The sequence below is a fragment of the Rosa rugosa genome, chromosome 4 (genome assembly GCF_958449725.1).
Source record: "Rosa rugosa chromosome 4, drRosRugo1.1, whole genome shotgun sequence".
NCBI lineage: Eukaryota > Viridiplantae > Streptophyta > Magnoliopsida > Rosales > Rosaceae > Rosa > Rosa rugosa.
The window spans coordinates 7,637,489-7,664,481 of record NC_084823.1 but is presented as its reverse complement, the minus strand read 5'-3'; the positions used below and the strand labels follow the sequence as shown (position 1 = coordinate 7,664,481).

The window sequence follows — 26,993 nt, the reverse complement described above, 5'->3', positions numbered from 1 at the left end:
GTTGATCATATTTAATATGTGTGTGTGTGTGTAGGAATTAACTTATAACATTTATTAATATTAGTTAAGGTGGTTATATTCAATTAACTATCTCTCTAAATCTCCTAATATTAATTGTTATGTAACAAAGAAAATAAAAACTAAAGAAAACAAAGCTTAAGAAATCAATTACAAAGAAAGAGATAAATTGCATATTATAGAAAAAAGAGAAACATAATTAAAAAATAGAAAAAATAGAAAATTATTAGGGCTTATTCGGGCGGGCCGGGCCGGGTTTCATCCTCATGGCCCATACCCTACCCTATTTTAAAAAGGGTCGGGTCGGCCCGCCCTAATGTAAGGGCCGGGTCGGGCTTCGGCCCTACGGGCCGGGCGGGTTTAGGGCCTAAGGGCCAAATGATGACCCCTACACAGTTCTAACATGAATGACCAGTTTATAATTAAAAAAAAAAAACTCTGACTGACTTGACGTTTTGGGATGATTTTGCGGTTTCTCTGGCTTTTTTGCCCACCCCTGAAATCTATTATGCACAAAAGATTGTTTTTTTTTTTTTAACATTCATAATTAAATACATTTGGACATTTTAAATTCCACAAATTTTTTTTTTTTTTTTTGAAAATTAGAAGGAATTTCTATTTTTTAAAAAATAAGGTTATCTTAAGTCTTAATTAATGAAACTATAGAATAAAATTGGAGGGGGGGGTGGGGGACATAATATCTAAACACCAACTTACAAGAGTGTAGATAAAATGTTTTGAATAATAACAAGAGTCTCCAACAAAACCATGTATTCTAACATGCACTAATTAACAAATGGTGCTCTACTGGCAACTCCATTTGTTTTTCAATAACTGTGGCATATTGGAAAGATAATGCTAACATTGTTTCATAAGACAATTAAACCAACTTCCCACTATATTGCCAATCAGAAACACCGGTGACTTACACTACGTTTCTTTCTGTTATTAGGAGGTTGCGTCTGTTTGATGAAGTAAACAATACGTCTCCTTGCTAGACCAGACAAAGCACAAAAGGTGCACACACAGGCATGAAACCCGACTCGCCCTACCATACTAAAATAAGGACTTCTTTTTTCTTTCTTTTTTTTGAAATAAAAATGGGGACTTCACTGGAAAACTAGTTAAACTACAATAAACAAAAACTACAAGACCCTTAAAAGCCATGGACGTAAATCCCAAGCCCAAAGCCCAATCCAAGGGACAATGAGAATCGTAGCCAATCCCAAATGCTGCACAGCCACCACAAACTTAGCACCAGTACCACCACCTCTGCCACACCACCATCTCGTCTAACCGCCACCATCGCGCCACCACCTCCATCACGTACACCAACAAAAGGCCTCCTGCATCACGGCGGTGAACCTACCCAGATTCGGATCCGGCTGACAACTAGATCCAAACCAAAAACAAGTTAACCAGCACATCAACCACGGGATCACTCGATCCCAGCCTCACCTTTGCCAGCCCGCCGCAACAAAACGACTGGAAGAAGACGTCGTGCAGCACCGAATTCAAACTCCAAATTCGAGTCCACCTCCGCCAATCTTGCTGCTTCAACCCTATCCTCCTCCTGCTTCAGTCATGTAATTCACTCTCTCTTTTTCTTTAGGGTATAGTCAACAATTTAATAGTTTATTTTCTAATTTTCATAAAGTCTTCATAAGGTTTATGGCAGCCAACTAACTGATCAAACACCTTAGGGCACGTTGACAAAGTTTAGCATCGTATACATGTCATGGGTGTACATTTGAAAGTTGACACTTAATGATACGACTATAAAGATAAGATTAGAAACCTAAGAAATCATTTGAGCGTTATTGCAGGCAAATTCCAATTATCCAAAGTCAAGAAAGTTATGACTCCGATCCCATCACCAGTATAGTATAGGACCGATTCAATTGTCAACCATTCTCGATCTTCCAGTGCAAATCGGTAGGTTGAATTAATCTAAAGCTGAAGCATCGGCAATATATATGGTAATGGCAATGCCATTGTTGATATTGATTTGGTGACCCAGAGCCATATCAAATCGTTATGGGCACCAGAAGAGCTTCCAGTCAAGAACAGAAAATCCACTGCCATATTATCTATGCTTTGGTGGTGGAGAAAGACTTGCGTGGGGCACCCGCACCGCCACGTGGTGCTGCAGACCAATCACTGTTCAGCATGAGATCTTGTAGGTATTGTATATTTAAAAAATAAGGGCAGTTTCATAAAAGATCTTGTAGGGTCGGGCCGGAACTGGAAGTCCGACTTACTGTTGCTTGTCAATTATTAGGTTTTGAAATTTCAAATGAGCTTTGGCTTATCAAACTCAGAAAAGGCTCCACTCCCAACTTCCCAAGTGTTTGTTATTTTAATTAGTGTATATATTTTAAGTATTTTAGCTTGCTATCTTTTTAGACTGCCGTTAAAGCGAATCAGATTTTGCCGCCGAATCATGTTTATGTTTTCCAAAACTGTCATGGAATCCACTGTTCTTATATATTCCCTAACTTTATCTAGAAAGATTCTATTTCTGATTAGAGCCCCCCCCCCCCACGTTCTTAGTCTGAGTCTATGAGGTCTCATCAAGTGGGAAGGTCACTTATTCAATCGCTAAATGGACATTTACCCCATTTTTAGGAATTTTTTTCCCACTAACCCCATTAAGTTTTTTTAATTCCCTCTTACCCAATACACTCTAAGAGAGTCTTCCCTAATACCCAATTAAGATTTTTTTTTTGTTTTTTATTTTTTTTTAATACCATTTTACCCCTTACCCCTTTGTTACTTAGAGAGAGAGAGAGAAAATGGAAGAGAGAGAAACCATATGAGACATCGCCGGAGCAGGTCACCGGCCGCCGGAATCCGGTTACCGGCCGCCGGATTCCGGTCAACTTTCGCCGGATTCCGGTCACCGGCCGCCGGATTCCGGCCAACTTTCGCCGGATTCCGGTCACCGGCCGCCGCTCACCGGACTTTTCTAAAAATCTCTATTGCCCCCAATAGACGTCTATTGGCCCCCAATAGAGGGTATTGTCTATTGCCCCCCAATAGACGTCTACTGCCCCCCAATAGAGGGGCAATAAACTTCTATTGCCCCCCAATAGACGCCTATTGCCCCTCAATAGAACTTTTGGTAGCCGGAATTGGAACTAATATCCCTAAAATTAGACAAATAAAACTTTGATTAAAGAAAAAAAGAAGAGATTATATCAATTTAAAAACGTCTATTGCCCTTCAATAGACGTCTATTGCCCCCCAATAGACATTCAAAACTTTTTTTTTCTTTCCTTCTGTCCCATTACTTAAAAAAAAAAAAAAAAAAAAAAGGGCACATAGAAGCACATGCTCTGCCCTGTCCACATTCACATCCAATGCAATGTGTATCTACATAGCGCAACGCCAACCATGATGACAACAAACAAACAGACAAGAAAGACTCGTAAATGAACCTACGGAAATGCATCGCAAATGGCTTTATACCTTCCTCAATCACCATATTCCGAAAGAGCGTTGCGCCACACTTATTGTCGCCATTTCTTCACATTCGCATCGATCATGCAACACCATGAACTAACACCTCGCGGCTTCATTTGATCAAACACTGAGCGTGCTTTCTGTACATCCCCCAAACTCTTATACCCCGAAAGCATTGTGTTCCACGCGGCCATGTTCTTCCTAGGCATTTCGTCGAACAGTTGGTGGGCAATTCAGCAAACGAGACGTCGAAGTAGGATTTGAGAAGAAAAGACGCAACTTACAGATCAGAACGAAACCCGGGCTTCAATGGCTTGGAGACCCGGCGCAGTTCCTGACCTGCACCAGTCGAATTTGCTCCGACCGAGGAGAAAGTGTGCAGATTAGCGCAGAGGAGACAGAGAGCAGAGAGAGAGAGTGCAGATCGGCGCGGAGGAGACGGAGAGGAGAGAAAGTGCAGATCGACGCGGAGCGGAGGAGAGAGAGAAAGATGGCGCTGTGACGAGGGAGCTCTGACCGGAGAGAGTGCAGATGCCGGCCACGTTTGGGGGGAGGGGGGAGAGAGAGTGTGCGCGCCGATGTGCTGGACAGAGGGAGAAGAGAGTGGCATGTATGTAATTATTTAATTTGACTAAGGGTAAAATTGTCTTTTTATGTTAAATGGGGTTAGTGAGAACAAAAATATGTTGCTGGGGTAAATGGGATAATTTTGGCTTTTTTGGTGCTATTGGTCAAGGACCCTTTTTAATTTTTTATTTTTAATTAAATAAGAGATTAGACGATATTAGTTAATTAAAAATAAAAAATATAGAAAACAAGTTTCACTCTCAATTTTAAAAGAGAAGGGTTTGCTAATTATATTTTAATCTTAATTTATTCATGATCAACATCTAACTACACTCATTTCTATTCAGCTACCATTACCTCAACAACAACTTAACTGAGTCCGCCAATGAACAAACAGATCATCGTGAGTATACATCACGATATTAACATATTAACATCATACATATAATGATTAAACAAATAACAAAAACATCTATGATACAACTGACTAAAAAACATGTAGTAACATATCAATATCTCTCTTTTAGTCCTAAAATTGGGTGATTCACAACTTCGTGACATCATGATCTACGTACTCATTACAATAATTGTTCACAGAAGAAACACGATTCCTAAAAGTATGTACGTACTAACTCCATGATCAATTAGTTAGTTCTTTACACTCTCACCGCAAACCCTTTATTACATTTGTTGGCTTTTTGCAAGTCGAGTTAACACAATTTATTACAATCTTCTTGTCTCACCTATCTTACCCATTGCACAACAAATATCTGGGCTCCAGTGGTCCTTTCTATATATATGTTCATCATCAATACCCCCTGCCTCTTTGGATGGAACTGATTCAAAAGTGATAAGTATGTGATAGCGATTTAGAATTGTCATTAATTAAATCCAAACTAATCTGTCACTGTTTTGATGCAATCAAACAAAAGAAAAGAATGATAAGGAGATAAAGTCACAATTCAATTCTGATTTGATAGCTCCATTTGTTTGAACTTTGATTGTGATCATTCGAAAAATAACAAACAGAAAAAGTTAGTGTTTCCAATCCATTCAATAAAAATGGATATTATGTCATTGGAGTTCCAAAACATAATGTTATATGTGGTGAACAAATGTTAGGTTGTAAGATTCCAATAACTAAAATCTGTTTTCTTGGAAAAACTTAAGGACAAGATTATTTTCTAAAGCACTTTCATTAAATGTGTCCAAATCTTCATACATTCTGCACTATAATGCTTCTATTGAAATCGTTCAATTTCTGAAAAATAAAAGAAAAATTAAAGAGATTGTTCGGTCATCCTATTGTACTAATTAAATTTATGATTCAACGTGAAAAAAGTAATTGTCCATTTATTTGGTAAAGCAAGATAACTAAACCATGTACCATTTGTTGATTTTTTTTAAAGCAATAATACATTTCAATGATGAACAATTTTTAGGTTCATTCTTTGGGTGAACAAGCATATTCACCTTTATTGTCTATGAACATACTTTTACTTTATAAATTTATCATCCAACAATCCATATCTTAAATTGGCCTTTAAAGATCATCTATGTTAAAAATCAATCGAATTAGAAATCATTTAATTATCTAGTTGAATCAAACAAATGGATGATTCTAACAACACTTATTACTATTATAATGAACCGTCCATGTATTTCATAAAAATAAATAACTAAAAGGTCTTCAATTTAATTATTTTTTACAGAGCTAATCTTAGTAATTAAAGGATGGTTGGTTAAACCTCATATTACAGAAGTGTTAAAACGACATCCTAAATAATAATAGTACTTTCCAAAATCATATGTCTACAAATATTGAAGGTCATATCAGCTGCTCTATTCACCTTTTTGTTTCACGTTAGAAAGTTGTTTCCATCTTTGTGTTTACTAAACATATAAAATTATTGAATTTCTTTTTTGAAGTCTTAAATTTTGTTCAAAACCAAACGAGACCTAATATTAAACCGAAATGGATATGCCACGCAACCATAGGAAGTTAGAAGCTATATAAGTATATAGTAAAGCCAAGGGTACGTCAAACGATTCCTTCCTAAACCCACCATACATCCCCTCGATCATAATAAGATAATCACTTAATCACAATACCCATTGCAATCCATGATAAAGAAGAAGAAGAAGAAGAAGAAGAATAAAGTTGATTAGGGAAGAAATATGACAGCCATGAGTGATTGGGCCCACCAGGCCCATCTCTTTATGAGTTAAAGACCAACAACCCCAAGAAATTCCTCTCAAAGCTGCACGCTTTTGCATGTACACAAAAGAAAAATGAATACAACAATAATAATTAAATAATTCAATCTTTTCCTTTCTTTACACAAAGTAAAACTGAAAGCTGTAAATTCGAGAGACACTTTAAGCGCCCACAACCTTTGCACTAATGGCTTTTGCCGCTCTCCACCTCCTTCTTCTTCTCCTCCACCTCTACTTTCCACACCTCTCTCTTCACTCCCTCACAGAACCCACCTGAAAAAAATATTAATGGGTTACTTCTCTTGCAATGCCGAGTCCGCCACCGCGATTTGCGACTCCTACAACTTTGACCTCAAGAGAAAACCCAATAATAAGCCCATCGAGATCAGGGAGTTCCCCTACGACCACCTCGTCGCCGCCACCAACGGGTTCTCCGCCGATAGCTTTCTGGGTAAAGGAAGCCACGGAAGCGTGTACAAGGCTACTCTCGACGACGGGAAGCTCGTCGCCGCGGTTAAGAGGATGAAATACCCGAAGCAAACGACGTCGTTGGCGAGGCGTAGCTGCACCACGTGCGTCGCGGCGGAGAACGAGATCGAGATTCTTTCCCGGGTCCGACACCCCAGGCTCGTGAATCTCATCGGCTTCTGCCCGGACTCAAACGACGGGAAATTGATTGTCGTCGAGTACATGCCCAACGGCACGCTGCACGACTTGTTGCACTCGCGGCCCAGACCGCCCGGGTGGACCCGCCGAGTCCGGCTGACCTTACACGTGGCCAAGGCGGTCCAGGCGCTACACTCTTCCAACCCGCCGGTGATCCATAGGGATATAAAGTCGTCGAACGTTTTGATCGACGGGGATTGGACCGCGAGGCTCGGGGACTTGGGGCTGGCTTTGAGAGGACACGTGGAGGACGTTCGCGTGAGGTGTACGCCACCGGCGGGGACGTTAGGGTACCTCGACCCGGGCTATCTTGCGCCGGGGGATCTCAGCGCCAAGAGTGACGTCTTCAGCTTCGGTATTTTGCTCTTGGAAATCGTGAGCGGAAGAAACGCCATTGATGTAAACTACAGTCCTCCTTCGGTGATTGACTGGGCCCTACCGATCATAAAGCACGGCGAGTACGCCGCCATATGCGACCGGAGAATCGGCCCTCCGGCTGACTCCGCCGTGATTCGCCAGCTGGCGGTGTTGGCCGCCAGGTGCGTGAGGTCGACGGCGGAGAAGCGACCGTCGATGGCGGAGGTGGTGGAGTGTTTAAAAGTTGTGAATGAGAGAGTTCACGCGCCGATATGGAACAGCCTGAAGCGGCGCGTGAGGCGCGTGGAGATGGAGGAGCATCGACCGTCGTTTGTTGATGGAGGTGGTAATGATTTGGAGGAGGTGGTACGGAGCACGAGAGGGAGTAGGAGGAAGTTGAACAGGAAGGTATCGAGTGTGTTGGGCGCAGAGTACGAGGGTGAGGACGAGGCGATGATTGGAGAGCGGGTGCTGAGGTCAAGGTCGATTGGGTCGGTCAACGAGATTAAAGCGGGGAGTGGCGGTGGAGTGCGGAAGGGTGTAGGGGTTGCGGTGAAGGTGAGGCTGAGCAAGTCGAGGTCAGTTGGGGGAGTATTGGGTAGTCCGAAGATTGTGCGTCGGAACAAAAGGGGGTTTTTGATTGAGTCGGTGAGATTGGACATGTCTAAATTGGTCATTAGTGTGGACGGTGAGAGATCTGATAGGAAAATGCTCGAGAAACCTCTGGTTTCGATCTAACATGGCATGGAGGATTTGGATCGTTTCTGTTGGGAATGGGAATGTTTTCCTCCATTTCTAATGTGGTATGATTTTTTGATTTAGTTGGTGATCATTATACTTCTATATTTTTGTATGTAGAATTTGAATGAGCTTGATCTAATTACGAAAATTGTACCATATTTTGGAATAGTGTAATATTGATTTGTCGATAAAACACACTTGTTGGTGGAAGATCGTCATCAAGTTAATATATGTTTCTAAATTTGTTATTAAATGCGCATTGTTTTGAAAATATGAAAATATCAATCTTATTTCGGTCCATGAATTTTTTTTTTTTTTGTCTCCGCTCCATGAAAATTTGGATCAATAATTTTCCATTCACTTTCTAATTTAATAGCAATTTTAGTGTATTGCAATGCTCAAAATAGTTTTGACTTATAAAAGTTATTTGTTTAAATGAAATGAGAGGAGAGAAGGTGTAATCTACTCTTATGAGAAGATACTATTTAGAAGACAGGCACAACTTTGTTATATGTCATGTGCACAACTCTGTTATAAGACGTAAGTTTATTTATCAATGTGCACAACTTTGTTGAGATGATTTTTCAATCAAACATTGTTATATTTAAACATCAAAAATGAACCTCATAACCGATTCACAAACCTTTAGCAAAACAAATAAAAACAGTAGTAATATTCGAGTTGTGTTTGTTTCAAAGTTCTAGCGCTAACGTCATAAAGTTTTACTGAAGTGAAAATAAATCTTGGATTATATGAAGACTTAATCTTAAAGAAAAAAAACATTTTAAGAGAGGTACCCAATTTATTAGAACGTGACGGCGTCGAAGCAAAGCAACTCTTATTGAACACAAGTATTGACTACTGCACATGAACTAAAACCAATGACTACCAAGAAAGATGGGTGCGTGACGTGAATGGAAGAAAACTGGAGCATTATAGAGCTTAGCAGGTAGCCATAGGTGAAAACTTCAAAGCTAGCTTTTTCCCGATTTGTGGCTGATATCATCCTCTGATTTGTCTGTTCAAACCAACCAAATGGTTGGTTGATGGTCCATAAAAGCTAACAACGGTCACCACTTACGCCGGTGCGGCTCCATTCCAAAAACAATCAATGACATCCTCTACATTCTGCTTGTCAGTTGGGCAATGAATGCTTCTTCTTCATCACTGGATCCTATAGTTATGAATGCCAAACTGGCAAATCGGCTTGTTAGCCTTTTTCACTATCCAGTTTGGCAAGCCTATCTAACCAAATTGTGGCTTCTACTCGAGCTTGCCTATCTAGGTCATTGTGACATTGTCAACTAGAATGTTCATGGAAAAGAAAAGAAAAAATCTTGCATTTTACCAGGATTGATTTTAACTTTCTAAGATGGTACAAGTCCATGTCCCCTACAAAAAAAAAAAAAAAAAGTAGTATAAGGTGAAGAGCAACTAATATATTGCAACAATCTTTTAAGTGTGTAATCCACAATGTAATTAGTAGTAAATCATATATTACATATTATTCGTTATTTTTTGATATGGAGACTTTGCAATTTTTGACGCACTTCATCTTGCGTGACTTAACTTTTACAATGCATAGGCAACTAATTATCATATTGGAAACATGTGGTCTTGTCATCTACCAAAGTTCACCCATCTTTTTTGAAACATTGAATCAGAATCTCATGACGTGATTAATTGGTAAAAACATTACTATGTTAAGTAACGAGAAATGTGGCACACTATTAATTAGCACGACACTAATATTGTTCCTAGAGTGGTCACCTATTAAGTGGAGATTTTATTCAAAAGGCCTCGCTGCAATTAATAATGAACTACAAATTTATATATTGTAATTTATTTTGTCATTGTGTCGGAGACAAATTTTGCTATAACCTTTTCTAAATCTCCAATCTTCAATAACCAATATATGTATGTTTTGGAAATTTAAGTTTTCTACTTTTATGTTTGTGGGTTTCAATTTTCTTACTGTTAATGATGGGTAGTATGTTCTACCACTTTATCAGCGTCTTTTCTCACAGCAGTCTCTAGTTTGTTCAAGGAGGCAACCGTCTCGCAAGCCTCACCTCAAATCTCACTCTATTGCTAAGTGGTGGTCATGTCCAATACACAATTGTCACTTGAGCTTGTTCATCTTAGGGGGGAAAAGAAAGATAAAATTATGTCATTTGGACCAATTAAAAACAAGGGCTAAATACTGTTTAGTCTCTGAACTTTTGCTGAAAAAACACTTCAGTCCCTCGCCTTTTAATTTGACACGTTTACTCCTTATTCTTTTAGTTTTACACCCAATAGGTCCATTCCGTTACACTCCGTTAAATTGTGCTGTTAACTTCCTATTTTAAGGATAAAATTACTATCATAGCCCTGACTTTTTTTAATTGTTTTTATTCTTCTCTTTTATTTTTTCTTTCTTTAATTTTTTAATTGTTTTATTCTTCTCTTTTATTTTTCTTCTCTTTTGAGGATAAAAATTAGTATTATAGTCTCTCCCTTGTTTCTCCTGTTATGACTAATTTTATTGGGTGTTTGGGTGAGCCGGAAAAGAGATTAATTTGTTGCTTGACGCCAATAAAATTAGTCATAAATTTTAATACGATTTTTATTAATTTTTTAAATTATTTTTAATCTTCTCTTTTATTTTTTCTTCTAATTCGCATCAATAAAATTACTAATTTTGTGTAGTTGTTTTTATTCTTCTCCTTTATTGGTGCCAATCAAAAGAAAAAATTAAAGAGAAGAATAAAAATAATTAAAAAATTTGTAATTTTATTGGTGCTAATTAGAAGAAAAAATAAATTACAAGAATATAAACAATTAAAAAAATTAATAAAAGTCGTATTAAAAGTTATGACTAATTTTATTGGCCTCAAGCAGCAAATTAATTTCTTCTGCCGCTCACCCAAACACCCCATAAAATTAGTCATAATAGAAGAAACAAGAAGTAAACGTGTCAAATTAAAGAGAAGAATAAAAATAATTAAAAAAATTAAAGAGAAGAATAAAAACAATTAAAAAATAGTAATTTTAATTGTATGAATCAGAAGGAAAAAAAAAAAAAGAATAAAAACAATTAAAAAATTAAAGAAAGAAAAAATAAAAGAGAAGAATAAAAACAATTTGTTCAAGTAAATCCAGAATATGTGTCTGGCCCAAACTAGAGGTTACTTGCTCTAGTTGAAATAGAGTTTATATTAGAGATATTCTCGGAGAATCTTAGAGATATTCTCGAAGAATAAAAACAATTAAAAAAATTAAAGAGAAGAATAAAAACAATTAAAAAATAGTAATTTTAATTGTATGAATCAGAAGGAAAAAAAAAAGAATAAAAACAATTAAAAAATTAAAGAAAGAAAAAATAAAAGAGAAGAATAAAAACAATTTGTTCAAGTAAATCCAGAATATGTGTCTGGCCCAAACTAGAGGTTACTTGCTCTAGTTGAAATAAGGTTTATATTAGAGATATTCTCGGAGAATCTTAGGAGATATCCAATCAATGTACGATTATGTTTCCATGTACAACTCTATCTCTATGTTTGTAATCCTCTATATAAAGAGGCATCTACTATCAATGAAAGTACGACTCTATTCTCTCCCATGCCAATTTCAGTTCTCCTAAAACACGTTATCAGCACGAAGCCCTAACCCTGAAACAAATAGCCAAACCCTGATTCAAGAAGCTAAAAACCTTGAATCCGAATACAAAACCTTGAAGCCATTTCTGCCTCCACCTCAAACCTTGAACAACTCGATTCCAGGAATCCAGAACCGGCGGCGGCACCCCAAGAACCGGCCGGAAACCTACCGAACCGGCCACCGGAAGCTCCATGCAACTCGCAGCAAATATTCCACTGGTTCACCATCTTTCGGACCTCCAATTTCCACCAAATTTTGGTAGCAGAAGCCTCTTCATCTGAAGTTTCAGGAACCAGAATAAAAAATAAAAAAATCGGCCTAAAACTTTCTGAACCGGCCGCCTCATCGTCCGGCAAAAAAACCGGCAGAAAAGAAAAGAAAACGAAAAGAAAAAGAAAAGAAGAAGGAGCCCAGCCCAAAGAAGAAAAGCCCAGAAGCCCACTGACCTGACCCGGCCCACTGACACACCTGACCCACATGACCCACCGCCACGTCATTTTCCACGGCAGCACAGCCACATCAGCGACAGCGCCACCTCATCCTGACACGTCATCATTAGTGCCACGTCAGCCTCCGGTCAACCCTCTGGTCAATGCCGGTCAACCTTCTTGTCAACGCCGGTCAACCACTTTTCCGGCGACTTTCCGACAGTTTTCCGGCGACTTTTTCCTGCCAAATTTTCCGGCGATCTATTTCGAGGTATTTTTTTTCTAAAAGTTCCCATTTTTTTAGAGTTTTTAAATTCAATTTCTCTTCTTTTATCGGGGACTTGCAACATCCCTTCTTCTACCCCCCTTTCTTCACCATATGGGAGACCTAATTTAGCAGAATTGTGGGGGTTCGTGCTCACTCCAAGCTTGGAGCTTGTTGAGATCTCCAAACTTAGAGTTTGTAGAGAATTTATGATCGACCACTTACGTCATTGTTTCGATCTAATCCAATACCTCTTGGAATTGAATTTCTTGGAAGCAATTACGCTAAGAAATTCCTAATTTCTTAGAAGCGACTACGCTCAGAAATTTTATATGTTTTCGTAGTAGCTTTTTCCGCTCCAAAACTAACCATTTTTTCTTGTTCTCTTTCAGGATGAGTAACCTGAACAAATTGGACTTTGCTCCATTGGGAACAACTGGCTCTGAATATCACAGGTGGGTTCGTGATGTCAGCCAGCATCTCAAGGCCGATGGAATCCTGGATACGATTCTCGAGCCTAGCCAGGACATGCTAACTGTTGAGCAAGCTCAAGCTTTGGAAGCAAATAGAGCAGCCTTAGAGGCAAATAAGGCGAAAGCCATCATCCTAATGACTCGTCATATGGATGATTCGCTCCAGTACGAGTGTATGAATGAAGAAGACCCCAAAAGGCTGTGGGTCTCACTCGAAGAAAGATTTGGCAACGTCCGTGACTCCCTGCTTCCTGATCTAGGAGTGAGATGGCATAGCCTCCGCTCATGTGTTTTCAAGACAATTCTTGACTACAACTCGGAAGCACTTCGCATTAAATCCTTAATGGAATCATGTGGTAAAGAGATCACTGATGCGATGTTGATTGAGAAGACTCTCTCTACCTTCCCCGTCTCTGCATTGATGGTTGCTAAGAACTATCGAATCGATGTTACTGCAGGACGGATCACAAGGTTTCATGAGCTCATTGGAGCTATGAATGTGGCTGAAAAGCATGACAACATCCTTGTGAAGAACTATAATTCGAGATCCGTGGAAATAGAGCATATTCCGGAATCCAATTATAGTCGTGCCCCTAAGAGAAGGCGCCAAGAGCGAAACCCTAACCTTAGGGATACTTCTAGACGTTCTGGTCCATATAATCGCTCTACTTGGGAAGGTAACCGCCAATATAGGCGAACACGGAACCGAAGAGGTCAACGTTGAAAGAGAGAGGGAGGCAACGCCTATGGCCATGTTGGTGGCGCCACCAACACTAAGAGCCATTTAAATGACGCTTTCAAAGTGCCTCAATCAATGGAGTTTGAGCAAAGAGATGTATGTTCTCGATGTGGAGTGTCTGATCATTGGGCACACATTTGTAGAGCTCGTGAAGAACTTCTCACCGCCTACAAAAGCATATTGTGAAGCAAGAGAGGCTCACTATATGGAACAAGAAGATCAAGAAGATGATCTAGAGTGAAGGGTTGAAGACTACAAATCTGGCTGGGATCAATAGATCGCCAATTCTGTTTGAGTCTTTATTTTTCCAAGAGATGTAATAGGCAATTGCCATATACTTTGTAGTAAATGCCAATGGTTTAAGTCTTTCTTCAAAGTAGGCTCACCCAAAATAAGTGTGATGTCTAGGAAGGTTCTGACATTAGTGGTACTTAAGCGAGCCTTGCTCCACCGACATCTCTCTACTTACCTGGTCACATTTATTTTGGAATTACCAAAAGAAGTTAGACAACTACCATTGTTTTGCATTGGCTAGCATTTTGGATTAGATTTTCTTTGGTCAAAGAGACAATGATGTAACTCTGTTGGCTTATGAATAAAATTTCGAGTTCTTTATGACTCCATTTTGATTCTGAGCATATGACTTTTGTGACTACGATGGCTGGGCCATCAGTATTAATTCAAGGACATGGAATAGCCCAAGTTCCACTTGCCAAATTGCACCTTAATTACTGTCACAAAAGCTCTCTACGCTCATAGGGCCAATCGCACCTATGAATAGCCAAACGGATTCCATGCGAAAACGCATGTAGAGAACAAAAATGAGTTCCTTTGCAATACCTCTAATAATTGCGAACAAATGCGCATCTTAGAGAAGTTTATGTGTCTCTCTAGTGGACTCTATGTCACTATTCGAGCTATAAAATCCAATAAACTTATGAGAGAAGATCTCTTGGATTTAGACACATATTGGCTTTGTCATGACAGGATAAATCATCCTAGTCATGACATAATGATCCGTCTACTGAAGACTTCACACGGACATCCATCCTTTTGAGCAAAACGAAGCAAGAATCTGATGACGCCATAGATGGCGCCAACCATGAGCATAACGCCATGGTTGTTCCTCCTAGTGGCCATGACGCCATACATGCTTGTTTCCATGGCTCCAACGCCATGATGGGAGATGTAGTCACACATTTTGCTTCTAATAGCGCTACAGACGCTCAGGCCCAACCAAAATCCTCATTGGTTGCTTCTAAGGCCTCTCGCTCATTTTGCAAAGCCAGTTCCTTCGGGACATTAGGACTGAGACCGTCCTACGCAAAGGGTATGAAAATACTCATTCTGTTTTTACATCGAATCCGTGGGGATTCTGTGGACTGATTCAACCAACTTGCGGACGTTTAAATATCTCATGATGTTGGTTGACACGCAAACACGCTGGTCACGTGTGGTGCCATTGTCCACCTGTAAATGCTGCTTATACTACACTCCTAGCACATATCATATGACAATGGGCTCACTCCCCGGATCATCTTATCCAGTCAATTAGATTTGACAATGCTAGAGAGTTTACATCGAATACTTTCGGTGGTTATTGTAATGGGACTGATGTTGGACATCACATTCCCATGTACACACCCAAATGGTCTCACGGAAACCACTACGATGATAGTCCGGACATTGGTAATGCGCACCAGTATCCTTATATCCGCTTGGGGTGATGCAATATCGCATGCAGCTATGCTAATTCGTCTACGACCTACCGCCACTCCATGTATCTCTGCGTTACAGCTAGTGACTGGGTACAAGTATTTTGTACTTACGCACATTTGAGTGAGCCATTTATGTGCCAATTGCGCCGCCACAGCGCACTATGATAGGTCCTTACAGACGAATGGCAACTCAGTTGGATTTGAGACTCCAACAATCGTCTGCCACTTAATGCCCTTGCACGGCGATCTCCTTACTGCTAGATTTGCGGATGTCACTTTGATGAGACAGTCTTCCCGTCATTAGGGGGAGATAAGAACACGAATGTTCAGTAGGAATGACAGAAATTTTCGTGGTCTGTCCCCACTATGTCTCATCTCGATCCCTATTAAAGTGACGAGATCACACAAATATGCTGCAAACATGCCTGCAAGGAAGGACGTCCCTACGAGAGGACGTAGCGCCACCCTACACGGAGGTAGGCATGGCGCCAACGCCAAAGAGAGTGGCACTCTGGCGTTACAGGCCATGGCCCCAGCTAGGATGCGTTGGAGGCCCGTGGGTTCGAAGGACACCTTGGCACAAACCAATCCTTGGATCATCAACACTCAAAATCCGTCTCATGAGTATCTTCCGGGTTATGGTTATCGTTGGGGGACGCCTCAACATCAGAACCTATTCTTGAGAATATAGAGCTCTATGAAACTTACACTAGTGTACATGAGACGTGGGATAGAAACTCTATCATAATTGATGATGTAGTTGCGCATTTCGTTGCGCATGAGTTTTTTGAGTCAGATGATATCGAACAACGCTCCGTTGATGAATGAATGGCAACGTAGAGAGATTTGGCCTAAATGGAAAGATGCGATCCAAAGTTGGATTCTCTAACGAAGAGAAACGTTTTCGAGCCAGTGATGCCAACACCTCATAACATAAAACCTATTGACTAATGGGTCTTCATTAGAAAGCGTGATGAGAAAAAGAGATGGCAATCTCGCCTTATGGCGCAAGGCTTCTCACAAAACGCCCTGACATCGACTGCGATGAGACATATTCTCTCGTAATGGATGTCATTGCACTCCACTACCTTGTCAGTTTGGTAGTTTCCGAATAACTGATCATGCAGCTTACAAATGTGGTCACTGCGTATCTCTATGGGGATCTAGATACGGAATATACATGAAGGTTCATGGTGAACTTCATCTACCCAAGTCAAGTGGCTCTAGACCACGGAGCGCGTTTACAATAAGATTGAAACGCTCACTAAAGTGACTACTTGATTGGGAAGGGATATGCCCACGCGTTTCTATAACAAGTTTCGGATTCTATCGCGGTTCATGTTGGACATGATCTTCATTGGAAGCCCTTAAAGAGTTAAGGGAAACCGCTAAACATTTGAAATCCGAGTTTGAGATGAAGGATTTTGGGAGAACACGATTATGTCTCGGTTTGGAACTTGAGCATCGTGTCTATAGATGCTTAGGCATTTTGACAAGGTCAAGCCTTCAAGCACCTCCATGATCGTCCGTAGTCTTGATCCTGAAAATGATCCTCTTTGTTGAAAGGATGATGACGAAGATATGCTAGAGGCAGAAGTGCCTTACTTAGTACAATAGGCGCATTATTATACTTAGCTAAATGCACAAGACCGGACATCTCATTTGCAGTAAGATTGTTAGCTAAAATATAGCTCTGCGCCAACGCGACGCCATTAGAATTGGTGTAAAAGATATCTTTCAGTACTTGAGATGTACGATTGATATGAGCTTATTCTATCCCTACAGAGAGATGATGGATTCGGACCCATGACACAGCAGGAACGCCGCCAACACTGGCCTGCGTCCTCTATCCCCATCCCAAAGCGACATGTGTTTTGGAAGGTTTTGCTGATATTGGGTATCTCTCTGACCCACACAAAGGTCGTTCCCAAACTGGTTAAGTGTTCACCATGGGTAAAGACCGTGATATCTTGGAGGTCTACAGAATAGACCCTAGTCGCTATATCTTCGAACAATGCAGAGATTATTGCTCTTCACGAAGTGATTCGTGAATGTATATGGATTGGATCCATAGTTACGCATGTTCGAACAATTGTGGTTTGAAGTCTACCACAGATGAGCCTACGAGCATATAAGATAATGCTGCTTGTTTTGAAGCAATGCTACATCAAAAGCGACCACACCAAGGATAATCAGCAACAACAAACTCTCCTCAAGATCAAAGTGAACTAGGTTCGATCTGAGGACAGTATGGCAGACTTGCTCATTAAGTCATTGCCTAAATTCCACTTTCGAGAAACATGTTAGTAGCATCGTTTGCGGAAGTTATTCGAACTCCAATGACCGTAGTCGTCAGGGGGAGATGCAGACATCAGGGGGAGTTGTCTACATGTATGGTCTCGAAACGTGAAGAATGTGTTGTGCTCTTTTTCCCCTTCGACCGAGGTTATTTTTGTCCCACTGAGTTTTTGTTACTCGACAAGGTTTTTAATGAGGCAACGAGAGAAGCACCACGTTTGGGCGACACAAGGGGGAGTGTTCAAGTAAATCCAGAATATGTGTCTGGCCCAAACTAGAGGTTACTTGCTCTAGTTGAAATATGGTTTATATTAGAGATATTCTCGGAGAATCTTAGGAGATATCCAATCAATGTACGATTATGTTTCCATGTACAACTCTATCTCTATGTTTGTAATCCTCTATATAAAGAGGCCCCTATTATCAATGAAAGTATGACTCTATTCTCTCCCAATTTCAGTTCTCCTAAAACACAATTAAAAAAATTAAAGAAAGAGAAAGTCAGGGCTACGATTGTAATTTTATCCTTAAAATAGGAAGTTAACGGCACAATTTAACGGAATGTAACGGAATGGACCTATTAGGTGTAAAACTGAAAGAACAAGGAGTAAACGTGTCAAATTAAAAGGCGAGGGATTGAAGTGTTTTTTTCAGCAAAAGTTTAGGGATTAAACAGTATTTAGCCCTAAAAACAACTACATTTATACGTGGACCAATTCTATAGCCCAGCCCATGGAGACATGATACTCCAGGTTTATACAGTACAACCTCGATAAATGAGCGTTCATAATTAATAAGTTAGATTAAATAATAAATTTCTCCAATCCCAACTTAGGACCCGTGTATATTACTAAGAACCTTGCTAAATGCATAAGATAATAATTTTTCTAGACATCCTTAAGAACCCAGTGAATATATAAAGTAATAATTGATTAAATAAATAAAAGAAATATCACAAAAGATATTAATGATTGATGAAATACATAATAGAACTAGTATATAATATTCAAAAACATATTAATTAAGTAACTTTTAACAATTTCTATTTTCTCAATTTAACTATTTCTCAAAGTATCCTTTTATAGTACATCAAATCCATATAAAGCTCTAAGCGCCACTGCGCTCCACCCAAAACCAAATCTCCCTCAATTCTATCTTGTTTGTCCAGCGGGCCTTCGCACCGACGCAGATCTTGAACCTCTTTTGTGGAGATGTGGCCGTCAAGATTCATCGAAGCGATGGAGGTTTTGAGCCTCGTAGGCATGATGTAGGTGTCGCTGGACGGCTGTCTAAACGAGTCTGAGTGGTGGAGGTGAGATGTTGGGACCAGTTTTTTGTCGTCAAGGATCTTTGGTTGTCTGCGGCTAGTCCGGCTGGGTTCTTGGGGGATGGCCCGAGGCCCCGAGTGGTGCTAGTGGTTTTGGAATCTCGAGATGCCCGTAGCGTCATATGGATTTCAAGGCGTTTTCTGCCTTGCGTCAATTCGGGCACTGTAGCAATGGCGAGTCGGGTGGAAGATGGTGGCTATCGGTGGTGGCAAAGACAAGGTTTCATGAAGAGAAGATGGTGCTGGGCTCTTTGTTGCCCTCACTTTGGGCTTGGTGAAATTGGGCCTCTCTATTGGGCTTGAGTAAATTGGGTCTAGTTTTTTAATTTAGGCTTGCATTATGTTAGTAAATAAGTTTACTTTCAATAAATTCTCTAAGTTTTTAGGGAGCTGAAGATCTTTTGATGTTTTTAGTGAATCCTCTGGAGTAGTACCGAAAGAAGAAACCCGCTATTTCGATGTATTTGATGTCTAATGAGTGACCTTGTTCTATGTACCACTATGGATATTGACACATCTTCGTATCTGTCTCGATGACAGTGGAATGGTGTGTAATGATTATTTTGACTTGAGATGAATATATTGCCGCCCGTTATGGGTTTGATTCAAAAAGTATCCTTTTATAGTCATTTGCTTTTTCCTTGTGTCTTAACCGAATTGAACTTCATCCTTAATTTATTGCAATGCATGCATCAAATTTGTTATATTATTTTTTCTTATTGCAGCAAGTAATTATTCAAAGTTATCAATGCTTGAAATATCTCTTTCGAAAAATATTTGGTATAGCATAATTGTCATATGGATCTTAATTATATTTAGTAGACAACATAATCAAATTAGACTATGTTATATAATTTAACTCGTCAGACAAAAAAATAATATAATTCGATGAATTACATAGAACTCTCTCTAAAGTAATAAATATTCATTTATCGATAAAATGAATAAATTATTCATTTATAATTTTCAGTAGTCCATATATTATTCATTTATAGAGGTTTTACTGTATAGTAATAATTTCTCCCTTTAAAGACATGGGTGAATTCTGCTTTGTCTGTAAGATGTAAATCCAACGCAATTGAGTTACATTTTATGACATATTCTCAAAGAAGCGATTTAGTGCAGTTAAATAGTTCTATGTTATTTGATGTCATATCTTTTGTTGGTTTTTTTTATTTTTTATTTTTTATAATCTACCATTTAAGATTATATATCAACCTGAAGTAGATTCCTCTACTTGAAGTTTGGAGTTTAAAAATAAACTCATATTAATTAGGGTGGTGCTATTCGCACACCCATTTTCTCTATTCACACACCCCTCTATTTTTACGTTACTTTAATACAATTTTTTTACAAATTACCCTAACTACCCTCTCTTGTAATTATGTTTATTTTTCTTTTTTCTATTTGGCAAGTCAATCATGAACATCATTATACAATAAACCAATTTTTGAGTGAATGTCATTGCTGATTAGGAAAAAAAAAAACCTGATGGGCAGGACGAAGTGCAATATGTCAAAAGTTCTGCAATTAGTGTGGCAAAGTTTAGGGCTCAGATGAAAAATCATGATGTAACTGAGTTTGGGAATTTAACCTCTCACATCTGATTAAGCAACGTTGATTCAAGATACCATTCCCAGTGACATAAAGCATTCTGTAGAGTGATGATATGACTAAAGTCAAAATGAAATCAAAGCGTCAATAATTTCAAAATTATCAATCAACTCAAGTCAAAACCATGATTAGCAAGCAAGCCATACCAAAATCAAACTAAGACGAACAGAACGCACAATTTTAAAGCTCCTAGTCCATAAAATCGTTGAGAAATTGATCTTTTTCGTGGAGAGCGATGGATTGAAATATACCAAATAATCCTACTAGGAGATGGATTCAAAGGGGCTGGAATGATCACTAAACTCATATTTCTCTTCCATGTCTCCATTGCAAATCAGATGTAAATTTTTTTTCCAAAGATGGGTCTAAAGTTGCTTGTTCTCCATAATTAAACTTCAAAGTATCACGTTAGAGAGATAAAATGACTATGCTAGAGAAGTTTTTGATGGAAAATAAAAGAGAAAATCGCAAAGAGTTTTGAAGTTCTCTGTGTCTGTAGCAAAATAAATGTTTAGGATTTGAGAATGATTGACTTGCCAAATAGAAAAAAAAAAAAAAAAAAAAAAACTGAATTGGAAGGGAAGGTAATCAGGGTAATTTGTAAAAAAAAAAAAAAAAATTAAAGCAATCGATAAATAGAAGGAGTGTGTGAATAGAAAAAATTGGTGTGCGAATAGCACCACCCATTAATTATGACAGTTAAATAACATTCTATCACATTCAGCTAACATGCTTGTTAATTGTTATTGTTCAAAAAATGCTTGTCCATCACAAGATGGACTCGCGTTTTCTTTATTTTTAGGCCGAGTATTTTAATGGGCTAACATGGTCCTGGGCTAATGGTTTGCGTTCTTGCAATCTAATGGTTCAGGCTGCATGGGCTAATGGTCTTTCCAATAATACTCAATCTAAGTGGAGTTTTTCGTAATTATAAATTCATTTAATTTTATACTAAGGTTTATTTATTAAAAGTACATTATTATAACTTTTTATTTTTAGTCGAGACATTATTATAACATTGAGAGAGACATAAGAGTTGAGACTTGGGGATGGGACACTAGCTCAAGAACACTCTCTACCAGTCTAAACAAAATGGGTGATGTAGGGAGGGGACAGGACTCACAGGAGTATGATTTTCGGGACTTGAGAGTGATACTTGATAATTGAATTGAAATGAAGGAAATGTTTGAACAGAAAAAAGAACTAATAATTATATTTAATTATCTCGGCTGCCAGAAACAATGGAAATGGAAGCGAGCGTCCCTTATATCTTAATAAGTTTAGAGTGGCTTAGATAAGTTATCCGATTTGTCTCGGGTTTTCTTATGTAAGTTCTGTTAGACTCTGACCTGTTTTTATGGCTTTGATATCTAATAACATCAAATCCTTTTAAAAAAAAAAAAAATGGAAATGGAAGCGAGGTCAGATTGTCAGAAACCCTAATTAAACCTCTTTTTCTTCTATGTTGTCATTGTCACTGTGGCATTGTCGTCCTCTCTATTCCCTCTTCCCTCTTCCCTCGGCCCTCTTCAAACGAGTCAAATCACGCCCATGCAAATACTCTCAGTCTCTCACTCACCGTCTCATGACATAAAATAGACTCTACGAACAGCTAACCCGATCTAAATGGCGTTACCAATGCAAAATTCAAAATTCTCAATACAAACGGAACAGAAAAAATCAAGGTAAGGACCGTTGCCCTTCGGTGATCCACACCTTTAGTAGTTCTTAGTCTTCATTCGCTCATCAATGTATATGCGAGTCTGGTCCTTCCTCTAACTAATGAACAGTGACCATTCTGCTATACAGTGGTACTCTCTCTCTCTCAATTATTTATGCGGCCAGTACAGACTACAGAGGAGACACGCGATGCTGGGATTACACCACCAGGCTCTTCAAGGCGATGTCCATACATTTGCGTCAAAACTCAATTAAGCAGCATGTTAAACTAGAGGGCAGTCCCGATATGAAGCGAGGCCCAAAGAGAATTTCAAAGAGGCCGGCCTAGGGTTTAGGGAGCATAATATATAGATCAGCTAACCTTCTAATTTCTAACGAATTCTGAGAGCAATGCTTCAATGTGCTAGGATAATGGGAGCATACATAGAAGGTGACGGTTCAACATATATAATCGATCGGCTAAATTAATGGAAGTGAAAGAGTTCTTGAGGTGCAAAATTTAAATACAATAAATTTTACTCTTCAAACTGAAGTAGGTTAATTAATAAAGTACAGGATTAACCATTAACCATTAACCTAAAATTTATGATTTTGGTGTAAGACAGCATCTGATGTACGTGCCTTCTGGCCATGGATAAATTAATGAAGTTATCTCTTTTCCTCAAAAAAAAAAAAAAAAAAAAAAAAAAAAAATTAACCCAAAAAAAAAGAAAATTAAAAGAACAACTTTCGAAGTTAAACTGCTAGAGTTTGTTCTTATGCAATTGTAAAACCAATTGATCCAAGCTAAAAATAATAATAAATTATGGATGAAATTAAGCTCACAAATGTTTTGCCTTTCTTAATTTCTTTCTTCATTTTCTACCTAGCTCGGAAGTAGTACTGGAAGTATCAACTACACTGGCTTAGTCGATCTCATGTGTGGACCTCAATCTCATTTAGATACGTATTGTGAGAGTTTCAGATCCAAAAAAAAACAAAGTGAGAGAAGGTTTCTCTGTGGGTGGGGCTAGCTACAGCTGAGTAGAACAGAGTACAAGGGTAGAAGGAACCCTCTCACTATATTACGACAACCTAGACCACATCAATCCAACATTACTCCATACCGAGGATGAGGGCAACTGTAGCGACCAGTTGAACAGTCTAATCGATACCTAATCCAAACTAGGGGTTATCATTTGGCCCGTGGGCCCAAAAGTCCACAGGCGGCCGCCTGGCCTGGCCCGTAGTAAAGCCGATCTCGACCCTGTCCATTGGGCACGAGGCAGGGTTAGGGTGGAGGGTTCAAAGCTCAGGCCCGGTCCGCGGCCCGACCTTATAAGCCCAGCCCGAAAGCCCATTCAATTCTAGTATTAATATTTTTTTATGTAGTTATATTGAACTAATTATTGCATTAGGCCATATTTTCCTTTAATTTTGTATTTTATTTTGTTCAATCATTAATATATCATAATTTTTTCATAGCTTTTTTTATTTTTATTTTTTAACAAAAGAACATGACATATTAATATAATGGGCTCGGCCTTGCCCACTAAAAAGCCCGTAAGGCCCTGGGCCCATGGGCGGCCCTGAGTCTTCATTTTTAGGAGAAGCCCGGCTCGAAAAATTAAAAAAATATATTGTGGCTCGGCTTGATCCCATTAATTTTGGGCAGGGATGCCCATTGACGACCCCTAATCCAAACCAACTATATATATATATACCAAAACTTTTAGAATATTTTTTTTTTCTGATTTATATTTTCTTTTTTTCGAAGTCAATTATTATTATTTTTTACTTAATTATGGCCTTATCTAGCTACCGATTCTGGTGACAAAATCCTCTATTTCTCCGTTTATGTTTGCGTCTCCCTTCCTCTTTTTCCGGCATTTTTCTTACTTAACTATCCACCCATCGTCATGGCCTATAGAAATAAATTAAAAGGAGAAAGAAGTCAACCAACTCATAAAATCACAAAGTATGAAATACAAAAGGAAGAAGAAAATCATAATCACAAAGAGCCTGACCAACCATGGATGACCATGCATGCTGATCTAATGCCTCTAAAGCTCAGTCTAATCTTTAAAATATAATTCGGTCAAGATCAAATATGAGTATTGCTTATATCTCAAGATTGGATTTAAATGGTTCTAATACCTGGTGATGAAGAAGATTGCAGCAAATTAGGCTTTCCAATTCAGCTTGAAGAGTGACAAATATCTTCATAGATGCAAGTAGGCTCATCAGTGGTAGAACTCAAACCACTAGTCCCTCGAATATGTGTAATGATAGCCCTTAACCATATACACTCACGAACCACCTCATGTAGAGCAATGATCTCAGAGTGGTTCGAGGAGGTAGCCACAAGGGTTTGCTTGGTTGATCTCCAAGATATCGCCCTGTTGCCAATGGTAAACACATAACCAGTTTGGGAACGACCTTTATGTGGGTCAGAGAAGTACCTAGTATCAGCAAAACCAACCAAAACATTATTTGGGGTTTCGATGTAGTGAGTGGTGTTTTCACCATCAACATTTCCTTTAGGGATTGCAGTTCCATTTGCGGTCCCTGTTGTCTCTATGTAGGGAAAGAACAGTCCCAAGTCAATGGTTCCTTTTAAGTATTGGAAAATGTTCTTGATACCATTCCAGTGACGCTGAGCTAAATCTAGCTAAGTTCACTGAGAATGCAATGTCTAGTCGAGTGCATTGGGTTAAGTACAATAATGCAGCTATTGCACTTAGATAGGGAATTTCAGCTCCCAACACCTCTTCGTCATCTTTCTTTGGACAAAATGTATCTTTCTTTGCATCCAGACTTCGATTGATCATGGGAGTGCTAGCAGGATGCGCTTTGTCGGTGTTAAATCGCTTGAGCATCTTTTGGACATACGCAGACTGGTGGATTAGTATTCCACAAACTCGGTGTTCTAGTTTAAGGCCTAGAAGAATCGAGTTTTCCCAAGATCCTTCATCTCAAATTCAGATTTCAAGTAGCTCGCGGTTTCTCTTATTTCATCAAGAGTACCTATTATGTTCATATCATCCACATATACAGCTACAATTGCAAATCCGGAACTTGTTTTCTTTATGAATACGCAGGGGCATAATTCATCGTTCTTATATCCCTTCCCAATCAAGTAGTCACTTAGACGAGTATACCAAATCGGGCCGGATTGTTTCAATCTGTAAAGTGAGCGTTTCAATCTAATTGCAAACGCACTCCGTGGTTTAGAGTCACTTGATTTGGGTAATGTAAGGCCATCAGGCACTTTCATATATATATATATATATATCTCTCTCTCTCTCTCTCTCTCTATGAATCAAGATCCCCATAGAGATATGCAGTAACCACATCCATGAGCTGCATTTCCAGTTCTTCGGAAATTACCAAGCTAACTAAGTAGCGGAACATTATAACGTCCATTACGGGAGAGTATGTCTCCTCGTAGTCAATTCTAGGGCGTTGTGAGAAATCTTGCGCCATAAGGTGAGCCTTGTACTTCAGGACTTCATTCTTCTCATTACGCTTTCTGAGAAAGACCCATTTATGTCCTACATGCTTTACACTTGATGGGGTTAGCACTACCGGACCAAACCTGTCCCTTTGCCAGAGAATCTAGTTCTGCCTGGATTGCTTATTTCCATTTAGGTCAATCTGCTCTTTGTTGACATTCTGCAACAGAGCGTGGTTCGATATCATCGTGCTCTGTGATTTCTTGAGCACCAGTGTATGCAAATACATTATCAATATGTATGGAAGATCTTTCCATCAACTCATACACACTCTCATAATCCATTGAGATTTCTTTGTTCTCTGAAATCATTTCAAACATCAGAGCGTCCTCCAGTATTGATTCATGGACATAACTATAATCAAAGACAATCTCATGAGAGGGATTCTCTATATTGATGATTAATGGATCGGTTTGTGCCTGATGCGCCCTCTTCTTCCTTGGGTGAGTGTCAGTCAAACCAAATGGCCTCCCCCTCTTCCTTTGAGGAGTCACGGCCTCAACCACACCTCCACTAAGTGTGGTTGCAGCACTCTATCTGCAGCACCATGCCCCTTGTTGGGGACGTCTAAACTTGCAGGCACATTTGCAGTTGGTATATGTGATCTCGTCACTTTTGCAATATCAGTAAACGCATCAGGCATCGAATCTGCTACGTTTTGAAGATCGATTATTCTTTTCACTTCACTTTCACATTGTGAAGTGCAGGGATCAAAATAAGACAGAGTGGGGACAAACCATGGCAATTCTTGTCATTCACTTGGAAAATTCTATTTCCTATCTCTCCCTAACGACAAGAAGACTGTCTCATCAAAGTGACAATCTGCAAATCTAGCGGTAAAGAGATCGCCTGTCAATGGTTCTAAATAGTGAATAATGGTTGGGGATTCGTATCTAACATAAATACCTAATCGTCTCTGAGGACCCATTTTTGTGCGTTGTGGGGGGGGGGGGGGGGGAATAGGCACATATACTGTGCAACCAAATATGCGTAAGTGTGAAATGTCAGGCTCATATCCAGTTACCAACTGGCACGCAGAAAATGGTTGGCTACCAGTGGGTCTGAAACGAATAAGTAAAGCTGCGTGCAATATTGCATAACCCCAGGAAGATATAGGCAGGTTGGTGCACATAACCAGTGCCCTAGCCACCATCTGTAGCCTTTTGATGGTGGCTTCTACGAGACCATTTTGTGTATGCACATGGGGTACAGGATGCTCTACATCTATCCCAATAGACATGCAATCATCATCAAATGCTTTTGATGTAAACTCTCTAGCGTTAT

General features: G+C 39.2%; 1 protein-coding gene and 1 long non-coding RNA gene across 2 annotated transcripts; both read left to right on the top strand.

Annotated features, from left to right (window-relative positions):
* The first annotated feature begins 918 nt into the window (after positions 1–918).
* Positions 919–2,308, top strand: LOC133707176 (uncharacterized). Its single transcript, XR_009844975.1, has 2 exons — positions 919–1,604; positions 1,845–2,308. It is a non-coding gene; the product is annotated as an uncharacterized LOC133707176 (long non-coding RNA).
* A 3,980-nt stretch (positions 2,309–6,288) lies between these two features.
* LOC133743204 (serine/threonine-protein kinase-like protein At1g28390) lies at positions 6,289–8,241 on the top strand. The gene has a single exon (XM_062171058.1). It carries the CDS (start codon positions 6,556–6,558, stop codon positions 8,026–8,028), a length of 1,473 nt encoding a protein of 490 aa, XP_062027042.1. The 5' UTR covers positions 6,289–6,555; the 3' UTR covers positions 8,029–8,241.
* Positions 8,242–26,993: the final 18,752 nt, after the last annotated feature.

Coding starts and splice junctions, on each gene's coding strand:
- LOC133743204 (XM_062171058.1), top strand. CDS start 6,556: ATGGGTTACTTCTCTTGCAATGCCGAGTCCGCCACCGCGATTTGCGAC.